A 26,523-nucleotide genomic window follows, 5' to 3' on the forward strand; every position below is an offset into this window, starting at 1 on the left:
CTTCAGGTCTTTGTGTTTGTATGGCAAACACTTTACTGATTAAGCCATCTCTTCAACTCCCTTTCACTTACTTTCTATACATGTGACTTGCCTTTCAAGGATGCCCACCAGGGAGGAGTCCTGATGGGTCCTGCTGGCAATTGTTTTGAGTTTACCATGGAGGGAGGAGGAGGTACCAGAAGAACATCCCCAGACACTTTGAGCATCCAAATCCACCCATGGATATTCTGGGTCATGGTCCCTCCAACCCCCAGAGTACACACTCATAGGCATCTTTCTCTCCAAACAAGCTGTCCTCTATGGCAAGGAATCCTCTTCTATTTGTTCTAACATTTGCTTCTGATCTTCTGTTTATTAGATCTTTTGGCACAATCTCTGGCTTGACCTAAAGCAGTTGAAGTGAAACTTTCAGGTTCTAAATGATGTTTTGTGCTTAATATGATACCACACCCAGATCTAAGTGAGTTTTAAAATTTTCATTTTTAGTTATGTTCTTGGGAAGTCTAGAATGTATTGGAGCTCCTGGAGTCAGAGGCAGTTGTGGATCATAGATATCAAACTTGGGTCCTCCATAAGTATAGTTCACACACTTAACTGCTAAGCAATCTCTCCAGCTCCTCGAAGTGAGTTGGTTTTTTTTTTTTGTTTTGTTTTGTTTTGAGACAGGTTTTATCTGTGTAGCTTTGGAGTCTGTCCTGGAATTCGCTCTGTAGACCAGACTGGCCTTGAACTCACAGAGATCTGTCTGCCTCTGCCTCCCAAGTCCTAGGACTAAAGGCATATGCCACCACCACCAGGCCTCTAAGTGAGTTTTAAAGGAAATTTTGTGATAACTGGTTGTTTCAGCAATGGCTATCAGTTCACACTTTACAGCTTTTGTACAGTTATTTTCTCTAAAACTGCTGCAGACTAGTTAACCCATGTAGAATCGTATACCCAGTGGTTAAAGTGTAATGCCATACCTACCTCTCTCAGTGTCTGCACATAGTACCTGCTGCACACACTCCCAGCCAGCCCCACCCTTTTAAGGTTTCCCATCTTCAGTCAGAACTCAGTCTGAGGCTTCTCATTTCCTGGCCATGCATCTCATCATCTTTCTTAAGTCTATGACTCTCCCTCTTCAGGGGCAGGCCATACAAGTGCAGGGGCACTTCAGGGTGCCGGGAGGGCCCCTCACACCTGTCTAGGGTTGAGGAGAGTACTGCTTTCCTTGATTGCTCCACTGGAAGGGGCTTCTCTTAGTCTGGAGCAGCAGAGGCAGCTCATGAGCCGGCCCAGCAGAGATGGACACTGCACTCATTGTCTGTTGCTTTGGTACACATCCGAGGGGCTCCACATCCCAGGTGCCCTCTCCAGGGGACCTTGCAAATGGTTGGTGTGACCAGCAACTCGAGTCCCTCAAACCCTTTCTAGACAAGAAGGGGAGGAAACTAGAAGAAAAGTGGAGAAAACAAGACTTTCTCACTGTGCACACCAAACTTTCGGGGAAGGGAGAGAGATTCCCAGACTGGCCACATGAGGTCATCCTGAGACTGAAGGCAGCTGATCCCTGTAGAACAACCAGCAGCAGATGTCTTGTCTTAGCCACTTTCAACCTGAACCATACGCGACTGGTATTGGCCAGGGGAGGGGGGCGGGGGGCAGTGTTTCTCATTTGTGAATGAGGAAAGTGTTCAGCTGGTCTCAGACATGCCCAGGTACAGAAGTGTCTACTGGCAGTTCATTTACATCCATGTGTCCTTGAGTGTTAATAGAGTTTTAGGACAAAAGCAACCTGGAACAGACTCAGCTATTCCCCTAGTACGCTAATCAAAGAAATCAGTAACTCGTGGTGAAGAAAGGGGGTTTCCTCAGAGTGGGCACACTGGGAGGAGGAGATAAAGGGGTTCAGTGCCCAAGTGGAAACTAAGATGTTACAGAGAAGGGAAACAAAAGAGTTAGGTGTGCATAGCTGATGAAGCATGTGGCCCTGGTAAATGGTCTTGCAGAAGCTATTCATCACTGTCATCACTCCAGGGAAATGACTCCTTTTCTGGGTGCAACCCCGCTGTGAAACAATCATTCTCTTTGGGGGGAGTGTGATAAGTCCTGCAGTAGTGGATTTCACAGGGTTAGTTCTGTTCCTTTTCAGAAGGGTGTTTAGTGAGTGCGGACGCCCCTAGAATGCAAAGAAATGGAAGGAAGGACTGATGCAGGAGGAAAAAGTTAAAAAAGAGGTGACAATAGCCAAGAAGGGATAATGGAGTTAGTGGAGCAGTGAGGTGTTCTTCCTAAAGCTCCTAAAAATGTCCTCCAAGTCAGGCTCGGAGACGCGTGACCCGTAATCTCAACATCCCCCTCTACACCACCCCCACCCCTCCACCCCCACCCCCTGCAGAGTGGCCGAGCAGGATTGCAGAGGTTGAGCCATTTGAATAGGATTGCTTCAAGTCTGAGGCCAGTCTGGGTTATATAACAAGATCCTCAAAAAAAAAAAAAAAAAAAAAAAAAAAAAAAAAACCAAGACAAAACAAACAAGCAAAAAGCAAAGCAAAGCAAAAACAAAACCAAATGCCTTTAATCTCAGAATTTGGGATGAAAAGGTAGGCAGCTCTCTGTGAGTTTGAGGCCAGCCTGGTCTACATAGAAAATTCCAGAACAATTAGAACTATTACACAGAGGAACCCTGTCTCGAAAAACAAAAACAAAACAAACAAAAACCCAGCTTGGTGTTGTGGCCTATGCCTTTAATTCTAACACTCAGGGACAGAGTGGGTAGATCTCTGTAAGTTCAAAACGAGCCTGGTTTACATGAGACCATATTTAAAAAAAAAAAGAAAAAAGAAAAAAAAAAGGAACTAGGATTACAAGTGTGTACCACCACATCTGGAAAAAATCCTTTCTTATGGGCACTTAATTAGTTCTGGAATTTTTTATATTTATTTTATTACATAGTAGGAACAACTATAACATGAATTTTAAAAAGCAAACACAGCAAGGACTGGGTCCTGTGGCCCTAAGTGGGGGCCCTAAATGGGGGCCCTAAGTGGCTCCTGTCTAAATGGGCTCAGCTCTGCTCCTAAATTCATGGGAGACATTGCTGCCAAAAGGGAAATGACAGTAGCTGGTTCCTTGTACCTCGCCAGAAAGTCTAGTTTCTCTGAACTGGGGCTGAAACTGGGTATTTCCATGAGCAACCACTGAGAGCAGAGGTAAAACCTAGCACAGCATCAGTCTTTGTTCACTTCCTGGGGCTTGGAGACAGCAAGCCTCAAGCAACCACTCTGCTTAGCTTTGAGGAAATCGGGTATCTCTGACCCAGGTGTGGGAGGTGAAGGCCTCGGATGCTCTTCAAGGATTTCTTTCTTTGGGTCTAGAAGAGCATCCCTAATGACTCTTAGTTTCTAAAGTGCTCAAGGTCTGACTGCTTGCCTTTATTCTAAGCTCTTGGGAGGCAGAGGTAAGTGGATCTCTGTGAATTTGAGAATGGTTTGGTCTACATAATGAGTTCCAGAACAGCCAGGGCAACATAAAGAGGCCCTGTCTCAAAACAAATGACTCAGGTTCAAGTTGTTTTAACATACTATGTCAGGTCCCTAAGGGAAGAGACCCTGAGACCAAGGTAAAGAATGTCAACTAGATCATGAAAGGTAGAACCCTCTCCAGAGAATATTCCAGGAGCCTTCTTGGAAAGATACTGGTTACTGGTAAATCTGGGGTAGAGGGGCTGTGTCAGGGGCCTCCATTCTTCATTTGTCCTCAACTTAGTTTTTTAGGGAGGGTCTCTTTATTATGTAACTCTGGCTGTTAAAAGTGTACACTATCAAGCTAGGCTAGCTTGGGTTACTCCTGTACTTGCAGCCCCACAAGTCTCTTCTAGGTGGTACTCTAGGTTCTCAGTTGTGTTCTCCCTCGCTCCCTCCTTCCTTTCCTCCCTCCCTCTTTCTCTTCCTCCTTCCCTCTCCCTCTCTCTCTCCCTCTCTCCCTTCCTCCTTCACTGTCTCTCCTCCCCCAACTTCCTCTCCACCCCCATCAGTTTACAGAAAGCAGGTATCCCTAGCCAGGACAGGCATTGTCCCTGAGGCAAGCAGCCTGGTATATTTGAGTTTCTCCAGCCACCCTATCCCCAAAATTGCAACTTGTCCTTGTTAATTTTGTCAACTTAAATATAGAATTATTGGGGAAGGTTTCAATGAAGGACTGTTTAGATCAGGTAGGCCTGTGAGTATGTCTATGGAGATTACCCTGATCACATTAACTGAGGTGGGAGGGATCTGCCCACTGTGGGTGGGGTTTGTACAATAAAGCAAGCAAGTGGAGCATAAGCAAGTATGCATTCTTTTCTGTTTCTCATTATGGTTCCAACGCTCCCAAGATTCTGCTGTGGTGCCTTCTCCACTATTGAAATAGACCCTTTCTCCCCTAAGCTGTTTTGGCGGGGTATTTTGTTACAGTAACTGGAAATTAAATGAAGACACAGTCCCTTGTGGAGATAATAGACAATAGCATGGGTGGTGCTCCCACTGGCTAAAAAGAGGAGGTCAAATGACATCATGGTCAGGGATGGAAAAGAGGAAGCCTGGAGCTGTGGGCACAGGGGGTCATCAGGGTTGAGTTCTCAGTTCTGGTCTTTGCTGGTCCCGGGCAAAACCAGCCCAAGTAAGGAGAAGCAGACGATAGCCAGCATGTCCCAGATCCCTGTGGGGTTGTTACCACTAAGTCACCATGGTGGTCCTGATTCCTGCTCTAGCAGGACTATGCGGCTTCCTTCAGATCACCTCAGAGTGGGTCCTAGTTCCTCATGCCTGGGGAACTCTAGCTCAAGTCAGGCTCCTGCCCCACCTGTTCTACTCCAGGTGCTTCCTGGGGTGCTGGCTTTGGGTGAGCAAGCCATGGCTTGCCTGTGGGACACCTGAGGTACCAGTTACCTAAGCCCCACTTGTTTACTCTGTCCTTGGCACAACACACACACCTGTACTGAGTGAGTCCCAGCCCAGAGTGACATGATTGCCCTGAAACCTTGTTTTCTGTTTTACCAATCATATTTTCTGCCCCAGAGCCCATCATTTGGCCCAGGCCCAGCCTATGAGGCCCAGTAGGAGGTGTTGGACCAGGTAAGAGCAGCCAATGCAGGGCATACTGCTTGTCTACCAGCATGGGAGCCATAGCCTCTTAGCCCCCTGGACTACATCTCTGCTATCCATCTTGAGGCTACCATCGTGGCACCTCTACTGGCCATCACACTGTACATATTGTCACATATTCAGTCACATACATAATCACACAGTGTCACAGTCACAAAGTATCACAATAGTCAAATACACAGCCACACACTGCCACATACACTCTTAATGTCACACAGTTATATAAAATCACACTTTGTCACAGCATTAGCTACATAGTCACACAGTGTTACCTAATAATCATACACAGTATCACACTGTCACACAGTTATACACATTGTCACATATGTAGTCACAAAAAGCCCACAGCACTGGCCTCCACTTCCTAAGGGCCCCCGCACGCTGCCAGGAGTAGTCTTCCTGATCTTTAAAAGCGGCAGCCTCGACATGGGTACAACAGTGTTTTTGTGTGCCACATGCCTGGTCATGCAAGCATGTGCCCGTGTGCATGCACCTGCTCCGGAGAAGCTGGCTTGTACTATGACTGCATGAGCACCTTGGAGGCCTGGCTGGGTCTAGAGCTGACCGAACATCTTGGCCCCTCTCCATTCTTCCTGCCTCCTTAAGGTACAAGCATGGCAGGATCCCCATCTGGGAGGTTCTACAGTGATTTAGGGAAGATTTCCCTGCTTGGACACTAGGAACCTAAACATGCCAGATGCAACAGAGGTGTCCCCCTACACAGTGTACTTTGGCTAGGACTATGGGAAGACAATAGGGGCTACTCTCCTGGAGGTCCCCTGTCCTCAGCTTGGAACAGGGTTTCGGGTACCAATCTTCCCCAGTCAGCTGACCAGAGATGATCAGTGCTGACAGAGCCATGAGTCATTAGAATACTGCCTTTCTGACTAGTGTTCTGAAAAGTGACTCAGAGTAGAGGAGGTGATGGGACCAGCAGCTAGTGACATGATCTGACTCAGGAAGGAAAAAACAGTGCCTGGATCTCTGCAGGCAATTGTAAAACCATAATCTCAGTCTGAGGTTTCTGCTACTACTTCCTGAGAGCCTTCAGTGGCCAGCCAAGGACTAGAGAAGGCTGCCCCTAGGGAGAGTGGTGACTGTGAGGAGGGAGTAGAGGAGGCCCCAGTTAAGACCCACTGTAGATACAAGAACAAGGTAACTATGCAGCAGCCAGGTATGCCCAAGCTGTCTGGGATGTGGTTGATGTTCAGGAAAGTGAGGATGTCCCAGGGAACCAGAGGGAGTAGCCAGGTCTTGAAACCAAATAGTGGTACAGCTTGCCATAGTCATCAAGTCCCAGGGTTCAGGTCCACTTGGCTCCCCAAACCTTCAGGGCAAAGTAGGTAACCAGCCCACTTTAGAAGAGGTGTAGCATCCTCTCCTATAGCTCCTTCTGCCACGCCCAGCAACCTTCCCCTTTGTGTCCCTCTGCAGTGGGAAAGCCCAGCAGGCTCAGGGATCCCATCCATAGGGTCTCCAGAAAACTCTAGTTGTGGCTGTCACTGGGGCAACATGGCTAACAATCCACACCCACCCTGGAAGTTGACCCCTAGGCGCTGCACATCCCAGGACCTTGTGAGCTCACAAATGCAGCAATCAATAATGACGACAAGACACTGGGGGATTGGGAGAACCAAACTCAAATCTGTCCAAATTTGTCTCCAGGATGCTCTGGCCATTACACCTGTTCCTACATTCACACATCTCACTCTGAAGCTGCCTGGTCAGCGAGAGGCTTCAGTTGGCTCAGGGTCAGGGTCTGAATGACTCTGGATGGGGGCCCCTCCAGATCTGACGCTCCTCGGGTCCAGGTCTCATCAGCTCCCAGATCCGCTGGTCCTTCAGCTGTACAAGTTGCTCCAACCTCATCACCTTCATCTGCAAAATCTTCAGAAAGCATACAAGTCTGAATGTATCCAAAGACACCCCCAACCTGCCAGTTAGGCCATGGGCAGTTCCATCCTCTAGGAATGAATGTCCAACCCCAGGTTTCACGGCTGGGGGCTGGACCAAAGGCCCTTTGTGGGGGCACTAAGAAAGGTGAACAACAGGATCCTTGAGGAAGATTCTACAGCCAATGAGCCTGAGGAGTTTAGGGAGCTGGTAGGACATGGAGGGCTGGGTTTCCCTTCTCCTGTTCATTGTGGGGCTTTCCCTGACCTCTCTGCCTGTCCCTACTACATCAGCCAGAAGGGTTAGATGCATGGTAGGGCAGGGCAGGGCAGGGCAGGCACTGAGCTTTCTTTGCTGAGAGCCCAGCACCTAGTTGGGAAGATACTCAGAGCACACATGCCAAACCACCAGCAGCATCAGACTGATAGGTATGTAGCTGTTGGACTGTCTGTTCAGTGTGTACTTCCAAAAGTTGATGACTCAAGAGTAGGTGAAGGAGGGCTGGAGATAGCTCGGTGGTTAAGGTTAAGCTTGCATATTCTTGTTGGGTTTGGTGGTACATGCCTTTAATCCCAGTACTTGGGGTAGGGGCAAAGACAGCCACCTGTGAGTTTGAGGCCAGTCTGGTCTACAAAGAAAGTTCAAGGGCAGTCAGAGCTATGTAGAGAGACCCCGTTTTAAGGAAAAAAAAAAAAAAAGATGACCTCTTGATAACTGATAACCTCTTAAGAGGATCAGAGTTCTGCTACAGGAGGATTTGATGTATCTGGCCTCTATGCATACGTACGCAAAATTTTAATTTTTTTGAGACTACATCTCTCTGTGTAGTCCTGACTGTCCTAGAACTTACTATGTAGACCAAGCTTGCCTTGAACTCATGGAGATCCTCCTGCCTCTGCCTCTTGAGTGCTGGAATTAAGGGCCCATATCACCATGCCCAGTTACACATAAATTTTAAAAAATTAAACAAAAAAGAATTGGGGAATGAAAATGGAGCTATAAAAGCCAGGGATGGTGGCACACACTCATAATTCTAGCTCTGGGAAGGCAGAGACAGGGCATCACTGAAAATTCAAAGTCACCCTGGCTATTTAGCAAGACTCAGTCTTATAAAACTGAAAAGGGAAAAAAGAACCTTCACAAAGAGCAGCTGTAGACTCCCCCCCCCCCCCAGCCATTGTTCTGCCTTGGGCACAGTGTCCACAGTATTATTGGCTAGGTTATCTGTGGTCCCTCCATGCCTGTTTCAAGGATGACCTTGTCCCAAACTGTCTCCCATCAGAAACACAGACAACCCCCACCATGCTTCTCAGGAGGAAAAACTGGATGTGTCTCATCCCTGTGTAGTTTGAAGGAGAAATAAGTGGGGCAAGGTGGGGAGCCAGCCTCACAGCAGAGAATGCAAGACAGCATTCCCCCTTGGACCAGTGGAATGTGACACTGTGTTGATAGCCAGTATATAAAGCCTAATTTCTGGGCACCTCCCTACTGCTCTTCATTCTGTGACAAACTGAAAAGCCAGGGATATGTGACTAGGTCTAGCACTGGATCCTACCCCATGTGGCCCAGCCACATGCTTGATACATCCTGTCTATCACCACATATTTCTCCCATGACTTCTGGTGTCTCTTTGGCTCCAAAGTTATGTATCTCACTCAGTGACAATTTACAAGTGGGACTCAACCCTTAAATGGCAAGTTGAGAGTCAACCCTTAGATGGCCCGTTGGTCTGTTTTGTCTCTGGGTCTCCAGTGAAGAGTTACAATTGCCCTGGTCAGCACATGAGCCAGGGCAGCAGTGGGGAGAGCTGGGCTGTGAACAAGCAGGGCAGATGGAGGCAGCAGCTTCAGTTCTCCTTACTGCTTCCTCTCTATTTTTGCTCTGCAATTCCAAAGCCACAGTGAGATCACATCACTTTCCTGTTTTCACAAGAAGATAACTCATCGAGATCTGGGTACATACGCAGGAACTGAGATGGTATTGCAATTTCCGATAGCCCCTGAGCCTCTGAGGTCCATTGGCCCAGGCTGTCCACTCTCCCCCTATTGTCTTAGCTCTTGTGCTTCCTGGGACACCAGGAGAGGTAAGAAATAGTAGGGGACACTGCACGTTCCTGATGAAAGAGTAGCAGAACAGATGTGTGTCTGCAGAGCCACATGCACATCAGAGATCAAGGCACGCGCCACAACCAGGCATATACTGCTGAACTAGGTGTGTGCTCACAGAGCCTGGAGTACATCCACAGAACTGGATATGCATCCTCAGTACCAGACATTAGCCCACACAACCAGGCATCCACCACAAAAACAGGTATGCACTGCAGAACCAGAAATGCACTGCAGAATTAGGTGTGTATTGTAGAGCCAGATGTGTACTGCAGAGCTAAGTGTGTTCCATAGAACCAGATGTGCACCAAAGCCAGGTGTGCATTGCACATCTAAATGCTCACACAGATCCCCAGGTGGGTTGTTTCCACAGCCCTGGCCTTTGGAGATGAGGAGAAAGGTGAGGCCCAGTTCAGGCTAGTGGGGGGGGGGGAAGGCAGGAGTCTTTCCAGTCAGCATCGACTCTCACTACTTTCCAGAGGTTCACTCAGCACTTGCTTCCTGAGATAGGCTTTGGTTTATACAGCCACCCTGTTCCTCTGTGCTGCACTTGGGTATGGTGTGGGCAGACTAGTAAAGCAGGTGAGCCACCATATTTTTTTCTGCCTCTGAGAAGGACTAAACTATCCCATAGACTTGTTTTCTAAATAATCCGAAGAATGCTGGTTTTCTCTGGTCAGAGCCCTGCACATCCCATATGCCCTTCACTGGATCAGTGCCAGCTCTGCAGAAACTCAGCCAAGGAATCTGAAACTGGGGCAACGGGTCCCTCTGCATCCTTATCTTGCAGCTCAGATTGTCTAGACAGCAAGGGATGCCCAATAGGACCATACCTTGACTGTCTCCTGCAGAATGGCTAGTGCTTGCTCCTTATCCTCCAGCTGCTGCTGGATCCTGGCCAGGTGATCCCAGAGCCCTTCAACTGGGTCCCTGAAAGGTAAACACTGACCTTTAATCCAGGGTAGGGAATCATAAAGAGGTGGACAGGGAGAATTTGAGAGATAAGGGTCCACCCTTTGCAAGCACAGCAGCCTATTTTCTCCAAATCCCTTTGATTCTGAAGGGTCTTCATGCTGAAGGGGGTTGGAGGGCTCTGTAGGCCTGTATGACAAATAGATACCATCAGCTCAGGACCTTGCTTCTGACATGCACCCACTAGTGATAGTAAACATGGATGAGGGGAGGGGACATTGTCCATATTGGGTAAAGCAAACTCAGAAATCATCATGGAATAACTTGGTCCTAGCTTGGTATCAGGGCCCTTTGCATAGCCCCATAAAGCTCAGAAATGGCTTCCCTACATAGCTCACAGGCTCCCCTTTGGATGGTTGCTCTCTGGGTATTGATGTAGCTGGGGCCTTAAGTATTCTGCCTGTACAAGTGAGGGTGCTTTCCTCAGAAGCCAACTAGCCCATCTGGGCCCAGGATGCACCTGAGCATACCTGCACTCTTTTGAAGATTTGTGAGCTCATGATTGTCTTGTGCCCAGCCTTCGGGAATGTAGTGATGTTCTCCATAGGAGTCCCCTTGGGGCTCTGACAGGCTGCAATTATCCACATGAGGATCTTGAATCCTAGTGGTATGCGGGTGGGTAGTAAGCCCTGCCCAAGGTCGGACAGCATCCACACTGGAGAGTCCTGGATCCTGCAGAGTACAGAAGTTGGAAAGTGAGGTGTAGCAGGGATGAACACATCTAGTCTCCACTCTGGGTGGGGCCAGTGGGTAGACTGCAGGAGAAGAGAGAAAAGGGCTTGGGGTGGCTGTACTTGAAACAGCTCTTAAGTGTTTTCAATGCCATGGTAGATGGTTCAGGCTGGGAAGGAGATAGGGGCCTGGGAAGATCCCAGTCAGCTGGAAAGTCAGAAATGAGCCTAAGTGGGTACTGTAACCTCATGTATGGACATTACGTCATTATGGACCACAGGAACACTCATTTCTCTGTTGTATTTTCATACAGTTTATCTGACTATGCACAAAGGGCAACAGACCCAGCAGACTTGCAGGCTGATTTAAGGTGCAGACACTTACAGCTGCACCAGCTGAGCCTACATGAACAGTGCCGACTTCCATTTTCTCCTTCAGTGCACACAAGATTGACTCGATAACCCCAGGCCTATTGGACACCACCTTTTGGATATCAGTCTCTGAGATACAGAAGTGCAGTTTTCGAAAGACTTTCCTGTAGAGAAAGTGGGGATGCGTTCTCAAAGCAGTGCCACCAAGGCTGGGAGTTGAGCCCTCCCTGCAGCCTTGTCCTCATGGGCCACACCTTCTAGCTACTGGACAACATCTAACTTCTGAGAGAGGAAAGGCTAACAAGGTCTGCTTTTTGCTCTGCAGCCTCGGGACCCATGGCTATCTCCATCCTGGCCTAGTGGGCCTGTGTCTGCATTCTGCTACATCAGGCCAGGTTCTTTGTACTCATTCTTGTCTTCCTGGCTGCTTGCCCTCTGCTCTGTGAGTCCTGATGATACAGCTAAACAATCCCTGAATTCTGCAGCTGGGCCCTTTTTAGGTATGATCATCTGCCTCCCTTGAGGTTTCATTCCAACTCTATCCTCTGAAACATAAGCTGATGAAGACTGTGCCCAGGCCTGAGTCCTGCAATGCCCCCAATCCAATCTGTGCCTGTCCTGATAGTTCTGACTCCCCCCATACAACATCCTGGGCACCCACACACGATCCCAACCTTTTGCTCAGCTCAGTCACTTCCTCGGGGCTCTTTTGATTTGACTACACCTGACATGTCTGTCCTACTCTGGTTGGTCTTGGTGTCACTTATCACAACAAACACACAAGCAGGGGCTTGTCTGAGGACAGTTTGGGAGGTGGAGGAAAATGTGCCATCACTAATCTGTAAGAGAACAAACAGGCTAGCTGGTGGGCTGTTCTAGCAGAGAGTCCCCAGAAACCCCTGGTTGTGGTACAGTTCTGTAGGCAAGGATCCACAGTAATGTCAGAGACCCGCAGCTGGAAACTTGTCCCAAAGGGGCATTAGAGAGTGTCCCTGGGTCAAACTAGGTGGACTGAGCTCCCAGGCCTTGCCTGTTGAGAAGGCTCCAGTTGCTCAGCTTCTGGTCTGTACTGCAGGCTGGGATGTAGCTGTGCAAGTCCACCAGCCGAGGGTGGAAGTACTTCACAATCTCGGCCACCAGCACTGTGGAAATGCAAGGTGAGCTTGGCTTGCCTGGCTAAGACCCTGGGTTGCAGCTGTAATCCCTGACCACATGAGATGCACGGAGTGAATGGGAAAGGGCACAAGCTTGTCTTGGGGAGCCCGCGATTGTCCCTGAGAGTTCTCGGTAGCGCACCTAGACTACATGATAGGCCAAGTGGTAGGATGGTCTGAGGAGCTACCACAGCGTGAGAGCCCAGGAGGAACTGGAAGAGCCACAGGAGGCCATGTCTGCCTCCCCCGCCCCTCCATGTCCCGGTACTATGGAGCTGGACTCAAGGTAGCCCTCAGCTCTGAGCCCTCTTCATCATTCGCCCCATTGCGCTTCGCCCTCACTCGCACCACCATCACTGAAGTCCCGAGCTAGATGGCGCTTGGGGCGGCTGAGTGGGAGCCGGTCCAGCCAGGCGCAGAGGTTGTGAATATCCCCAGGCGTTGGCAGGAACTCGGCAGAGCTCTGCTTGAAAGCACTGAGCATGGTAGAGGAGTGGGTCTGCAGCAGCGAAAAGCCGAAGAAATCAGGAGGCTTCGGACCGTTGCTGGAAGACGAGACACAGCCGGAAGGGGCGGGGCCCGCACCGTACCCAGCCCTCCCTCGATCCCAGGTAGGATTGGTCCTCCTGCATGTCAAGCAGGGGACGGAACTAAATTACGGCGGATGCTTAAAATTAAGGAAGGTAGACGAAATAGTTTGATCTGGTGTAATAAAATCTGCTTTACAGAACGTGGTTTGTAATCTACTGATAAAATAAACTCTTTATTAATTAATAGTATTTAGCAGTAAGTTAGACAACCATTCTGTCCCAATTCTGAAATGACGACTCCTGTTCCCTTACCACCCAAAGTCTCGCACACGAGTAGGATGTAGTAGACACAGGAACTGTGCAGAGCTGCCCTGGCCTTGGAGAGGGGTTACTGGGTGAGGTCGGGTGCAGACGTTGCTGCTGGTGGTGGTGGTGTTCCTGGCATCCTGTCCACACCAAAAGACAGGTACAGTCGCTCACTGCAGGTGACATCACCCTGGCCTAGCAACTTCAGACATGTGGTTAAGCTGGCTAAGGCTAGTGAGAGGACACTGGTTCAGGAGGGCAGTTGGACAGTGAGAGCCATGTAGAGATTACTCCTGAGGTAGGAACAGTGACTGCAGGTCCAGACTGAGTGGGGGCTGTTGCCGAAGGAGCACTGGTAACTCCAAACTTCCAGAAGCCTATGATGGCCCCAGGGTGCCCTAGCTGGTCATCTCTTCTGGAAAGGGACTTTCAGAGCATCTACTGGACCACCAGCTCTCTGCCAGGAAAAAAAAAAAGAAAAGAAAAGAAAAAAAAAAAAGAAATTATGTTAGGAGCATTTGTTCTGCTCTAAGAGGTACAAATCTTTACATTTAGATCCTCACTTCCCCTGACAGCAGGATCAATAACTCCATCCACACAAGATGACTGCACTAATACTTCATATATAGTGTAGACTTCTCACTGCCATATGAAAAGGAAAAGCTGACAGCAGCAAGCACTGAAAAGTTCTGGCACATTATAAGGCAAGCATCAAGCCTGTTACTGAGGAGTTTTCCCGTTTTCTTTTCATATGTCAACAAAACTTACCAGTTAACAATACCCCCCTCACCTGAGTCACCCCAGGCACGGTACCTCCAGACCCAGGCTTAACTGGTGGTGTCAGGGGGTGCAAAGTCTGGCTTGACCTGGGAGAAATCAGACACAGCTGATGGAGGGCATCTCCCAAGTAGAGCAAGTACTGCCCTCAGCTTTATCCCTCCCAAGCTGTTCTGCTCATCTCTAGCCTAATCCTGAGGGTTCTGTCTTCACACAGCTCTGTAGAAAACTCCTCTGGGCCACATCACTCAGAAGATAAAACCTGAAGCTGGCAGAGCCCCTCTTCTTGGCTAGCTGCCCTAACACATCTTACAGCCTCAACAGTACATTACAACAAAAGGAAAGAATTAACTACCAAAACACATTTCTTTGCATTTCCACATTCCTAGAGAGGATAGTAACCCGGCATTTGTAGGTTTCAGCATATCTTGAAGGCTCTGCCAAGCTTTCCTCCTGGGTGAGACACATTTTGGCTGTCTTCCTCATCTAGTTTCTCTTAATCCTTCTGCAGAAATCCCTGTGCACTGCCACATTTTGCCTTTAGGACTGTTCCTAGGGTTCCTAGGGTTTGCTCTCCCTTCCTTCCTTTCTTCCTTCCTCCTATCCTCCCTCCCTCCTCTTTCTTGTCTTTCTTTCATTGTTGTTTTAGGGTTCTTTTTTTTTTTTTTTTTTTTTTTTTTTTTTTTGAGGCAGGGGTTCTCTGTGTAGCCCTGGCTGTCCTGAACTCACTCTGTAGACCAGATTGGCCTTGAACTCAGAGATCAGCCTGTCTCTGCCTCCTGAGTGCTGGGATTAAAGGTGAGCACCACCACCACCTGTCTAGAGTTATTCAACTTTTATGTAAGTCTAAACTTAGTCTCTGGCCAGGCACAGTGATGCACGTGTTTAATTCTAGCACTCAAAGTTTCAAGAGATGTGGAATTTTAAGTATCTGCTGATGATCTCCCAGGCATTCATTCATTTCTTTCTCTAGGAATCAGTTCATTTAATACAAAGACAGCTCCCAGTGGAGAACTCACAGGCATGCAGACCTTCCTATCCCATCTTGGTTACTTTTTCCATGCTCTTCCTGCTAACAGTGTGTCACTCATATCCACTTACAATAAGAAGATAAGGAGTGGACAAACAGAGGGATACTCAGAAAACTGTCAACTAGCACCTTCAACACGAAAAATCCACTTGAGAGCCACAAGTGCCCAGAAGAGCAGATAAGGTTCTCAACAAGGCCTCAGGCAGAGCAGGAACAAGTAACCACTCTTCAGGTCCCACAGGTTAGGTGGGCAGCTGACCTTGCAATTAAGGCCTGTGTCAGAACGCAGGGGCCAGTAGGCATCTGTCCTGCTGCTACCTTGCATTTGTTCCCTGGGACAGGCAAACCCATGCACCCACACACAGGTTCACCACCAGCCCAGCCATGACCCCAGGGTAGCCACCGAATGCTGGGACTAGGGTTCTTAGAAGTAGGAGAAGTTGGAGGCCATGCCCAGGAGTCTTGGATTCGCTACCTGGAAGTGACTACACCATTGCTTGTCTCTTTTCCTCCCTAGGAGTGTATCACCTAAGCCCACCACAGGACTCTCCAACCTCCCTATTCTACCCAGGGGACAACAGTCTGACAGATAAGAGCTGACATCCAGGCCCTCCAGAGGTGGTTTCTACCAACAAGCCCCCGAGACACCAAAGAGTTTGCCCCTTTTAGGTCTGAGAAAAGGGGTTCCTTTTGTGTGGTGGTGAAGAGCCCTGTTAGGAATGACTCCAACAATGCAAGGAGGAAAGAACTGGAATGAATCTCTACTTTCAAAGCGTTTGGAGACCTTCCAATTCCCTATAGCTTCCTCCCAAGGGAAAGTGTAGGATGGCTTGTCTCTTGAGCAAAAAGGGCCACAAGCTTGTGGAAGGGGGAGGGTCTCATCAGAGTTAAGGCTGTCTGTCAGTCCCCTTACCTGCTTGGGTTTCAGCTTTGGGAGGGTGGGTGGAACAGGTCTAAGCTGTTGAGGAAAAAAGTTAGAATCAGGACCCACAGACTGGAGCAGTTCAGGGCTTTGGGAACAGAGCAGTACCTTCTCCTCCCAGGCTTCCTGAACCTACTCTTAGGTTTACTTTAATATCCTGACTGTAGGACTAATTTATTTTCCCTGTACACAGCTGTTTCCCCAGGGCCCCAGACCCACAGAGTCAGTCACCAGATACCACCTCCCAGGAGGTTTCCATGTCCTCAGAACTCATATAGCTGTTTCCCAAGGCTTACCAGATGTCGTACCTGCTGAGTATAAACTGGAACAGGGAATCCTGGCCTGGATACAGCAGCTGCAGGCTTCAGGGGACAGAGATGTAAGCCTGGGTCTAAGAAGCAGTGCTAAACCCCAAACCCATGCCCACCAGGTCCCCTGCTTTAGGATCCAAGGCTCTTACACTTCCCAAATGGTACTCCCCCTTTCCTGCTCACCTTAAGCTAGATGCATGGCCTATCCCATTCCCTAGCTATGTTGTCCCCTATCACACTTAAGGAGCAGCAAGGACATTCTTCTCTCACAGCTCAGGTCTGAGAGTCCTCAAACCCATACGTTCAAACTCCAAATATAGATCTTTAGAAGACAGGTCTTGACTTAGTCCCTCTCCCTCTCTTGGGGTGACTGAAATGCTTCTCAAGGCTCCAGGCTATTGCAGGGCTCATGAGTTAATTTGCACAAAATCCTTCACTATATAGATCTCTCCACTATCCCTAATGGGCCACACCCTAAGGCAGAGGGATGGAGAGCCTGAGTTCCACTCATTCCAGTCCTATGAACCTATCAGAAGACAGTACTTACTGCAAGGGGCGGCCTCTTTGGTGTCACCATGGGTCTCTGGAATTTGTTGGTAGAAATCACCTCTGGAGGGCCTGGAGGTCTGTTCTTATCTGTCAGGCTGTTGTCCCCCATGTAGAATAAGGGGTTGGAGAGTCCTGTTGTAGGCTTGGGTGCCACACTCCTGGGGAGAAAAAGATATAGTCTCTTCCAGGCAAAGAATTTAGGAGTCCTGGGCATGCCCTCCTCCCAGTCACTCAGGCTGGCATCTCTGCCCTAATATACTCCACACAGGATGCAAGCTATAGTCACAGGCACATGTGTAAGCCCAGGAAGCCAAAAAGCAAGTTTATGCTATGCTATGCTATGCTATGCTATGCTATGCTATGCTATGCTATGCTATGCTCGGAAGGTGCTTAGAGGGCCTGGGAAAGCTATCCTTTGTCAGTCAGCTTAGGGGTCAAGGTCTTGGTGCAGGGCACAGTGGGAACCTGGTGAGCCATATATGGTCATGGCTAGGGGTGGGGATGTTATCTCAACTCTGGACTTAGTGTACCCCTCTGTGTTGCTCACACTTGTGACTTTACAGCCTCGAAGAAAGAAGGAGAAGGAGGAGGAGGAAGAAGAGGAGGAGGAAGAAGAGAAGGAGAAGAAGAGGGGGAGGAGGAAGAGGAAGAGATCCTGAGCTTCCCACCTGGGCCTGTCCAACACCCAAGACCCCTAGAATGCCTCTGCTTGGGCCTGTGGATGGAAGCAATGGTTCTTCTTTCTTAAGTAACAGCAAAGCCATTTCCCAAGTGCAGAGTACAGGAAATATGTGTCTCATATGTAGATATGTCACAACTGCTGCATCCTCACCTCCTCTGGACTTGCCTCGGGGCCTTTCGGTAGATGATGACACCTGCCAGAATGATCATCGCAGCTACCAGGATCACCAAAGCCACCACCACACCGACTGGAAGGCTCCCAGTCGCTGTGGGACATATGGCCACATGATCATCCAAGATTGAGATTAGTCAAGAGCTAGGGAGGGCCCCTGGGAGACACTGGCCCCTTGACCACATTCTAGGTCCCACACCCCACATGTGGTCAAATGCCTGAGGACTCCAGCAAATGGCCCAGTACATTACACCAGCTCTTCCTGCTCTCTTTCGGGCAATGAGTTAGAAGACGATGTAGTGGTGAGTCCCAGCCCCACAGTGCCACTGTTGAGACCTAGTCAGTCCCCGGAGGCTGTGGTGCTGTGGACAGCTGCAGGCTCAGTGGCCACTAAGGAGGAACACACTGTAGGGGTTGTGGGGAGTGGCCCTGGATACCTGGGCCAAGGCTATCTAGCCTTGTTTTAAGTAAGACAAAGTGCTGCCTTTGAGAAGTAGAGATATGGTATCCCCCCCTAACCACCCTCAAGGCTGGCACCCCACAAATACCAGCTCCTGTCATCCTCAGGACCTTACCTGCTTGCTTATTTGGTACATTTGCTAGCCGCTGTGCACAGTAGGGTGGGGCCCAGCCTGACTGGCACTGGCACTCATTCTTATGATTGCATACCTGAAGAGAAAGTTGGGTGTCAAGGACAGATACAGGGCAGCAGGGCACGTTGCAGCACACATAGGGTCTCCCTCCATCCACCCACATGTCAATCTTGGCTTATAAGGAGTCTCCCTAGTGACCACACTGTCCATTGGCCACAAGTTCAGTGGAGGGCACCTGTCCCACCTCAGCCCTAGAGAGGCCTTGTTGATGCCTCCATTAGAAGGACATAGGCTAGTTTGAGCCCACTTTGCTATATCCATAGCTATTTCTGCCACAAGTTCCATCAGAAAAGTAAGTGGTGGCAGCCACCTAGCTTGAGGGATAGAAGGTATACCATTCCCTGAGGTCCAAGGTCACACGTACCCCATGGTTGTTGCACTTAGCAGAGCAGTTCTCAGATCTATATACACGGAGGTCCTGGCAGTGTCCATTCATGCAAATCTGGAAGGTGGAAGGGGTCTTGGGCAGCTGGCCTAGACCCGACCCCCACCCCACTATCCTCAAACCCAAAGGTTAGTCCAGGACAGCTAGTATGTTCACACTCCAGGATGACTATGACCTTATACTTTGTGTGTGTGTGTGTGTGTGTGTGTGTGTGTGTGTGTGTGTGGTGGCACTCAGCCATGAGGGTGGGACTAGATGAGCTGACCCTGGGGACACTTTGGGTATGGTGGTCACCAGACAGGTATCTCCACTTGCCCTGCTACCTTTCCAGTTTTGACTGGGGCATAACAGGCTCCACACACATGCCTCCACCAGGCCTAACACTGTCTGTATAGGACATCATCAGAAACTCATATGGACACATTTGGTCATCAACAGCCCTGGACAGCTTTCAAGTGCTTCTCGGCTTACCTTCCCCTCCTCGCACTTGGTACCCTGGAGAACCAGCTCATAGGCACCAGTGTTGCTGTCTGTGCTAAGAGCTTGGCAGGCTCCATAGCGGGAGGAGAAAGTGCAGGAAGTACGTTCAAGGGGCTTCTGGCCTCCCTCACAGTACAGTACCCCACATCGGTTCATCCTGCTAAAAGAGGGCAGGATGTGGTCACAGGTGTCCTGGGCATGTACCCAGGGGCCTGGGTGCTACAGGAGATGGTTCCAGGACTTCTCCTTCCTCAAGGATGACAGATTCAGGTTGATGACTTGAAACAGGGAAGACTCCAGGAGAGCCACCTGCCTCACAGAGCAGGCTGCCTCTGTGGAAAATCATCTGTAGACTAGCCTTGCCATTGAAGACATACCACATCCAGCTTCCAACAGTTTGGCCTTGATACTTACCTGCCAGAGTATATCTTGCCATAGCAGCCCGGAGGGATGTTAAAGGTAGAACAAGAGTCTGATGCAGCCCGAGCACCTGCAGGGCCAGGAGAAGTTACCCTGGTTTAGGTCATAGACTCTATAAGCTGGCCCCCATCCTATGCTCATGCCTGCCTTACCTGGCCCCCACAGACTCTGGCACTGCTGTGCCAGTGTGGGACACCTCCCATTAAAGCAGTAGCCCCCTGGGCAGGGTGTGCCATTCTGTTGGAAAGCATCTTCAGGACATGCTGGCTTCTGGCCATCACAGAACTCCTCCAGGTCACATCTGTCCTTTCTGGGACGACACAGCTCACCAGCTGGCTTTACCTGGTCCCACAGAGAAGCTTACTGTGGGACAGGCCCACATGATGCCTTCACAGGTATCCTGTTGTCCTGGGTTTGACTGGAGAAGATTCTGGGTGGAGTCCAACTTACCTTGCACCTATGACAACAGGCACCATCAGCACATTGTGCCCTCTTGACCAGCTTGCAAGTGGTGGCATTGCAGCAGGGGTTTGTACAGTCCTAGGAGGACAATGGTTTGAGCAGCTATACATCCTAGCCAGGCCTTCTTCCAGAGTAGATTAGCCTTTGGTGATTACTGGGCAAGCGGCTGCAGCCAATTTATCTCCAACTCCCTTTTGGGTTATTAAAAACTCAGAGGGAAATGTGGTAACTAGTAATCTCAAGGGCCAAATGTGGTGTGGGCACACAGCATCAGGCTTGAGAGGCTAACCTAAGCAAAAGTACCTTGGGCTAAGCCCCCTACACGAATGCTGAGGCTGACCAGAAAGGGGCAGGGTTGGGTTGAGACAGACCTGAGGTGTACCACAGTCACACTGCTCTCCACGCTCTACAAATCCGTTTCCACACACAGGGCCACTCACGAACCGGTTGACATCTGGGACATTGGTCAGGCAGTCTGTCTGGGGCTTCACCATGAATGACTCTAGGTCAACCTGGCTACATCTGCTGAATTTCCTGGGGAACGTGGAGCTAAGGGCAAGGGATGTCACCATTAGGAAGTTCTACATGCCAGTCTGTCCCTTCCTACCCAACATGTCCCACAGGACCTCACCCAAATTTTTCAGTCATGATGCAGCCACCACCCTCACGTGGTATAGGACAGTAGCATCCTTGGATGTCCTCATCATGGTTCATGCCCAGGTTGTGGCCCAGCTCATGGGCCATGGTGGATGCTACACTAATGGGGTTTCTGGAGTGGTCCTATGAGGATATGTTCATTAGTACTGTCGTGATACTATCTACCCACATGCCTTCTGCCACCCTAGGTGCCAATAGGCATGATACTGCTTCCTGCTAATATCCTAACAAGAAAAGGTTCCAAATCTTTAGTAAGATATTCACCCGAGCTGCACCTGTTGCACTGACCATGCCCACTGGAGGTGGGGACAGGTGCGGACATGACCTGGGAGAACTAGGTCTGGGGTCAGAGACCCCAGGGGGCACTCTAGCTTCTTGGTCAGAGACAGAGAGCATCTGGAGGCATCCTGCTGGCAGTCATCTGTCCCTGTTGTAAGTGATTTCTCCCTGAATAAACATCTATCAGCCTATCTGTTTTCCCCAGTCCTTATTTATCCAAAATACAAATCCATTCCCAGAGTAGGTGACTGCTTCATGGTATCTTAGGGACCTGGACTGACACTTCTACCCCACAAATCGGGTTCTATATTTGATTGTTCAGCTACCAGACAGCTTGGAAAACTTGGGTGAGAATTCCTTTTACCTGGTTCACAGCTCCTGAGTGCCGGGAACACACAGCAGACACCTTAGCCAGTCCAACAGTGGTCCCAATGAAATCAATCCCCCTAGAAACAGACATGACATGTAATGCCCTGGACATGTTCCTGGCCCCTCTTCATGCCTGCACAGCTCTGCTCAGGTGTTCTGCCCTCAAGGCCAGGCTGTACCCAAAGAGGCCACATTTCTAGAACTTGGATCTGTCTCACTGTGGTGGATGGGTATGCATCCCCACTCACGTGATAAGTTGCACGCTGTCATGTGGGTGCTGCCCTAGCAAGTTCTGTTGCCTCCAGGTCAGTAAGTTCTCCAGTGTAACATTGGCATAGTGGCTGATGTAGATCTTGTCCCTGCTCCAGATCTCCAGGCCCACCAGGACCACACGGAAATTGAGTTCCTGATAAATCTGCAGAGGATGAGAAGTGCCCCCAGGGTCAGGCTAGGAGTGGAGATGGATGGGGGCATTACATCCTTTTCACCGAGTCTAGGTGCTAGCTAGGTACTGAGCTTGGTATAGAGCCCTGAACTAGTTTCCCTCTTGATTGGCTATCTTGCCCTTTCCACCCTAAACAGCTGCACCTTCTCTAAGTGTCAGCACTCCTGGGGCAACCCACCTTGTCCACGTGGTTTACTATCTCCAGCACTCGCTGGCGCAAGGCCTCTCTGCTCCTAAACTCCTGGAACTGGAAACATAGGATCTTTAGGCTGGGGCCTGACAACCTCATCCCAGCTCATCCAGCCCCCTCAGCCCCTGCATCCCATACCTCTTGACTGTCTGTGACCACATATAACTCCACATATCGGGTTTCTCTGCGTGTTAGCCAGTTCTAGGGAGAGAATCCAGTCAGCATTCTTGGTCCTGGTCTCAACTTAACCCAGAGCCTAATTTTACATTGGGTGGCAGTCTAGACAACTCTGGCACAGTGGGGTTTCTCTGTAGCTGCAGGGTTGAGCCACGCCCAACCAATGGGCACCGGGCCTGTTTCAGGGCTACAGACAGCCATGCCTAGGCCCATACATGTGCTGTGGCTGGACTGACTAGTGGGGGATGCTGCTGCTCACCCGGGGCTGAGACCTATAGATTTCTAAGGCCCGAGGTCCTAGGTTATCCAGGCTGGTGTTGCTGACCCCACAGGTCCCAGTCTTCTGGTGCAGGTGCTTTGCCTGGTACATTGCATGCTGCCCCTCTTCATCATCATCCAGAGGTTCAATCAAGTGAACAGTGGACCCAACTCGGAAAAAGCCCCTGAGGAACAGCCAGGCGAACAGAGGATATGGTCAGCTTGTTCCTACCTGCCTATCTGGGAGGACAGGTGGTCCGTGCCTACTGCCTCAGAACAGCCACCTCCCATCCTTGTGGGAGATGCTCAGACTTGTGGACACAGGAGGCAAGAAGGCAAGAAGGGTTTTGCATGGCTGGCAACTTCTAATGGAGTCTAAGTAAGAGCCCAACCCTTCCAAACATAGAAAAAGAAAGATGTCTCATGTCAAAGCCCTCTTTTTTTTCTCTGCCTCAGTTTACCTTTCTGTAGAATGGGACTTCCTGCCTGGGTCTGCAATACATACCTGAGGCCGGCACAGGTGCTAAAGCTAGCAGCTGAGCCCTGGTGCCCTTCCACATGGCCCTGGTAGAGGCAGTGGTCCTGAAGGAGTGAGAGAGGGGCATAAGTCTTGCTGCTATGGTCTCACTGGCCTAGGGAATGCACCTGGCACCATACCTGCTCATGCAGCTGCTCTGTCACCTCAGAGCCATTGGCAGCTGAGTAGGTCTCTTTGTAGCTTGAGCCCAGCAGGTCCCTAGAAGAGAACCACCAAAGTCCCCTAGTTACACCTCACCCTGAGCAGTCCCTCTAGGAAGCCTAGACCAGGATTCCGGCACACAGGAACCTGTATTTCCCACTGGACTCAGGGACTGACCCAAGAACCAGAATCTGTTTACCTGTTCTTCCGAAGGTGCAGGGTGAAAGTGTTCCCTTTGGTCCCAACAACATAGCTCAGATTCTCTGGGTATAGGCCCTGGATGGGGAGTCGGGGTGAATGACCTTTACCTGAAGGCCAGGGTTTTCATAGCAGAGAGCCCCCAGAAGAGCCTCCCCAGGAGACCCTGGCAATTCATTAGTTTCAGGCAAGGAAGTACGTGGCTGGGGCCAGGTTGAGCTGTTTCCATCTGTTCACAAGGGTGATGACGATGGTGATGGTTATGACATTCCTTCCAGGAAGTAGGGTAGGAAGAGGTAGGTGGCCTTAGCCAGATAGCCACTGAATCCAGGGCAACATGGAGGTGGGCAAGGTAAATAGACTCCCTCAGTACCACTATTGCACAGCTGGCTAAGGTGTCCATCCTGAGGTTCCGGGCAGGTTTGTGCTATACACTCCATGACCCATCACTCATACACCATGTGTACAACCAGCTAGTCCTAGGGACAGCACACACCAGGAAAGAGGAAAGCCCCAGGCACAGACAGGCGTTTCCTGGAGATCCAAAAAAGGACAGGGCCAGTATTCTTCCTGGAGGCCTACGGGCTACTTACTCTCAGTTCCCAGCCTCAGGAAATCCCGGGCTGAGAGGTTCTCAAGGCATTTACATAGCTTTAGGGTGAGCAGCTGCTAGCTAATCTGAGGAACCACTGCCAACTGAAACTGGGGAGTGGCCTGGGGGAGCATAATCTGCCGCACCTTTCCTGGGTGAGAGGTCTCTGCAGGCTGAGCCAATGGTCTCCAAAGGAGCAAGGCAGTGGGCCCTAGTGCCTACCTTGGAGACCCTGGTGATGGCGGTGATGGCAGGAGGAAGGAAGTGGTGAGCACAGGAGGGAGGGACCATAGTCATGCCCAGATGCACAGACAGATTTATGTCCTAGAGCTAGCTGTTCAGGGCAGCCCTCAGAGACTGTTGGTCCTTTTACAGAAGAAAAAGTTTGTGCGGCCAAGTGAAAAGACTCACCCCATGGAAGGGCAGGTCTCTGCGGGAGCGGGATGTGGCCAGTCGCCGAGGCCATACCACCTCGTACTGTTCCACATGGGGCAAAGGAGGTCCAGAGGCTATGACTAAAGGAGAAAGGGGATCAGAAGGCACAGCACAGGCTATCCTACCTCTTATCAGGGGAATCTCTCTTATCTGGGGAATCATCACATAGCTAGGTGCCAGCAATAGGATCTGGCCCCATGGTTCAGATAAAAGCTTTGTGCCTAAAATACCATTGGATCTATTGCCTTAGAGTCCATCCGAACCCCACCCTTCCCCAGTGCCTATCTGGACTTAACCAGCAGAATACATATAGGCCTTTTGGTCTGCCTGCTAGACATGTCGAGTTGACCTGACCTCATCTTTAGTTACATGATCATATCTAGTTAATGAAGAAAGCATCCCTCCCTCAGGTTTTTCTCTTCCCAACAGAAAATTTCAGTGTTCAACAATAGATAAGGGGCCCTCTGTAGGCAGGTCCAGTTTTAGAGACCATCTATCACAGAGAAATGTCCCTTTTCCATAGTCAAATGGTGCAGCTTTTTAACTCCTAAATTCCAGGACTGAGAAGAGGAGAGACCAATTCAGCCAGAGGCCTCCCAAGACAGAGGTAAACCAAGCCTTCCAGTGGGAGACAGGACCCCGTGTTGCTAGGGAGTTGGGACTAATGCATCACTGAGCTTGTCCTTGCTCAGCTAGAGGATTCAGCATCCTCCATGATCCCACAGGTAAACCTTGCTGCTTGGGACTCCTACAGTAGTCAGATAAACTGCCCTGTGGGTGCCACACCTAGTGGTATCACTGTTCCTGTAACCAGCTTAAGGGGAAAGCCCTAGGAACCAACTTCTCTTACACTTCACCTATTTTCTCCATACCCAAGGACCAACTCTAGGGAGGCAAGGTGACTTGACCATGGTAACTGGCCACTAGGCAGACCACCAAATCCTGAATGGGTTCTTTGAAATAAAAGAAATCATCACTCACCAGTTGTCCATAGGGCACTGAGTAGCCAGAGGCCAAGCATGATGGCATCTTGGGCACACTAACCCTAGAGGTTCCATAAATACTGTCTTGTGCACTGGGGTGGTTACTTCTTTCTGAAAGCCCTTCCCAGAGATCAGGACTGACCAATCACTAGGTCATGAGGCGGGGTGGGGTGGGGCTGGGCGTGGTGAGATGTGTACACCTCTATACCAGCACCCTTCTGGCAGCCTACATTCTGGGGTTACAGAGGTTCTTCCCCAGTGGCTTATGGGTAGCTTTGCTTCTCCTACTGGTCTCCCATAATTTTGGGTCAAATTAACAGGGGCTAGAGATGGTAAATGGACCAATGTGGGCAACTCTACAATTCTATAAGCTCCCAGTCCCGGTGGAGAAACCAAGGTCTAGCCTTCCAGTCCTGCTAGAGCAGAGTTGTGCTAATTGGGTGGAGTCTAGCGGAGGAAGATGTCTTTCGAAGGGGAAGTGACTCATGAGCCTGAGATTTCTGAAGGAAGGGACCCTGACTTCCTGGGCTGAAAGCCCTAGGGAGATGCAAGGAGGGGCAGTGTGGGCCTAGGGCCACCCTGTGAGAGCTGACATTTCCCAAAGCTCCAGCCCAGCTATATCAGGTTTTTGAGGCATCACTGGGGAGGAAAGGGTAGGTAGGAACCAGATAGGCGGGTGAGTAGGCCCAGATGACCAAGTGACAGCAAGGAAGAAGTCTACCTGACTGATCCTTTGGGGTTCTATCCTAGCCCCACTGTATGGGGATCCTGATGCACCATTTCTTTTGTACAGCCCCAAATTCTGTCCTTCATGTTCCAAGGGCAAGCTATCCCAGAACCAAGCTCTCAGCACCCCTGCCACAGCCTGATTCCCAGCTTCTCCAGGTAGGTCTGTTACTGTGGGAACCCAGGACTGTTGGGGATGTGGTCAAGCCTGTTTATCACTTGTGGCCATGTCTACCATGTGACCCAGCCTTGTGGGCACAGATGTGGTTAGACTTCACAGACTCCACAGACCCACCCCACCAGGGTAAAGTAACCTAAGGAGGAAGAGGAGACACCCAGACTATCAACAGGGCCTGATAGTCCAGCCAGGTGAAACTAGGGGAGATTGGGTAGTAGTAGTCTTCGACCATATCCCAGACTGTACTTAAGAATTTAAACTGGGGCACAGATGATACTGTCACCCTCTGCCCTTGTGAATGAGATAAGGTCAGAAATGTAGCAATTGTTTAGCAATTTCCCCCAGCAACTTTCTGCCTGAAACGTCAGCCCACAGTGCTTAGGGCTAGA

At 49.9% G+C, this 26,523-nt stretch overlaps 2 protein-coding genes across 8 annotated transcripts; both read right to left on the reverse strand.

Annotated features, from left to right (window-relative positions):
* Positions 1-6,747: 6,747 nt before the first annotated feature.
* Positions 6,748-12,799, reverse strand: LOC127227715 (sperm flagellar protein 1). Its single transcript, XM_051192065.1, has 7 exons — positions 12,639-12,799; positions 12,167-12,278; positions 11,150-11,300; positions 10,564-10,765; positions 10,135-10,222; positions 9,955-10,051; positions 6,748-7,010 (listed from the first exon to the last, which is right to left on the reverse strand). Exons 1-7 carry the CDS (start codon positions 12,772-12,774, stop codon positions 6,876-6,878), a joined length of 921 nt encoding a protein of 306 aa, XP_051048022.1. The 5' UTR covers positions 12,775-12,799; the 3' UTR covers positions 6,748-6,875.
* Positions 12,800-13,025: 226 nt separating this feature from the next.
* Positions 13,026-25,373, reverse strand: Adam8 (ADAM metallopeptidase domain 8). Of its 7 annotated transcripts, none has more exons than XM_051193289.1 (24): positions 25,229-25,373; positions 24,224-24,327; positions 23,222-23,298; positions 23,001-23,079; positions 22,849-22,925; positions 22,345-22,528; positions 22,047-22,109; positions 21,897-21,965; positions 21,522-21,688; positions 21,269-21,350; positions 20,600-20,748; positions 20,340-20,517; positions 19,957-20,046; positions 19,659-19,848; positions 19,501-19,576; positions 19,078-19,243; positions 18,586-18,663; positions 18,144-18,237; positions 17,548-17,662; positions 16,714-16,873; positions 16,152-16,217; positions 15,847-15,891; positions 13,917-13,992; positions 13,026-13,583 (listed from the first exon to the last, which is right to left on the reverse strand). In XM_051193289.1, exons 1-23 carry the CDS (start codon positions 25,266-25,268, stop codon positions 13,954-13,956), a joined length of 2,388 nt encoding a protein of 795 aa, XP_051049246.1. In that variant the 5' UTR covers positions 25,269-25,373; the 3' UTR covers positions 13,026-13,583; positions 13,917-13,953. The 7 variants fall into 7 exon arrangements, with proteins under 7 accessions (XP_051049246.1, XP_051049247.1, XP_051049244.1 ...); XM_051193290.1 differs by having other exon boundaries at positions 16,164-16,217; positions 19,078-19,246; XM_051193287.1 differs by having other exon boundaries at positions 19,078-19,246.
* Between the last annotated feature and the right edge of the window lie 1,150 nt (positions 25,374-26,523).

The sequence above is a fragment of the Phodopus roborovskii genome, unplaced genomic scaffold, assembly GCF_943737965.1.
Source record: "Phodopus roborovskii unplaced genomic scaffold, PHOROB, whole genome shotgun sequence".
In the NCBI taxonomy this organism is placed as follows: Eukaryota; Metazoa; Chordata; class Mammalia; order Rodentia; family Cricetidae; genus Phodopus; species Phodopus roborovskii.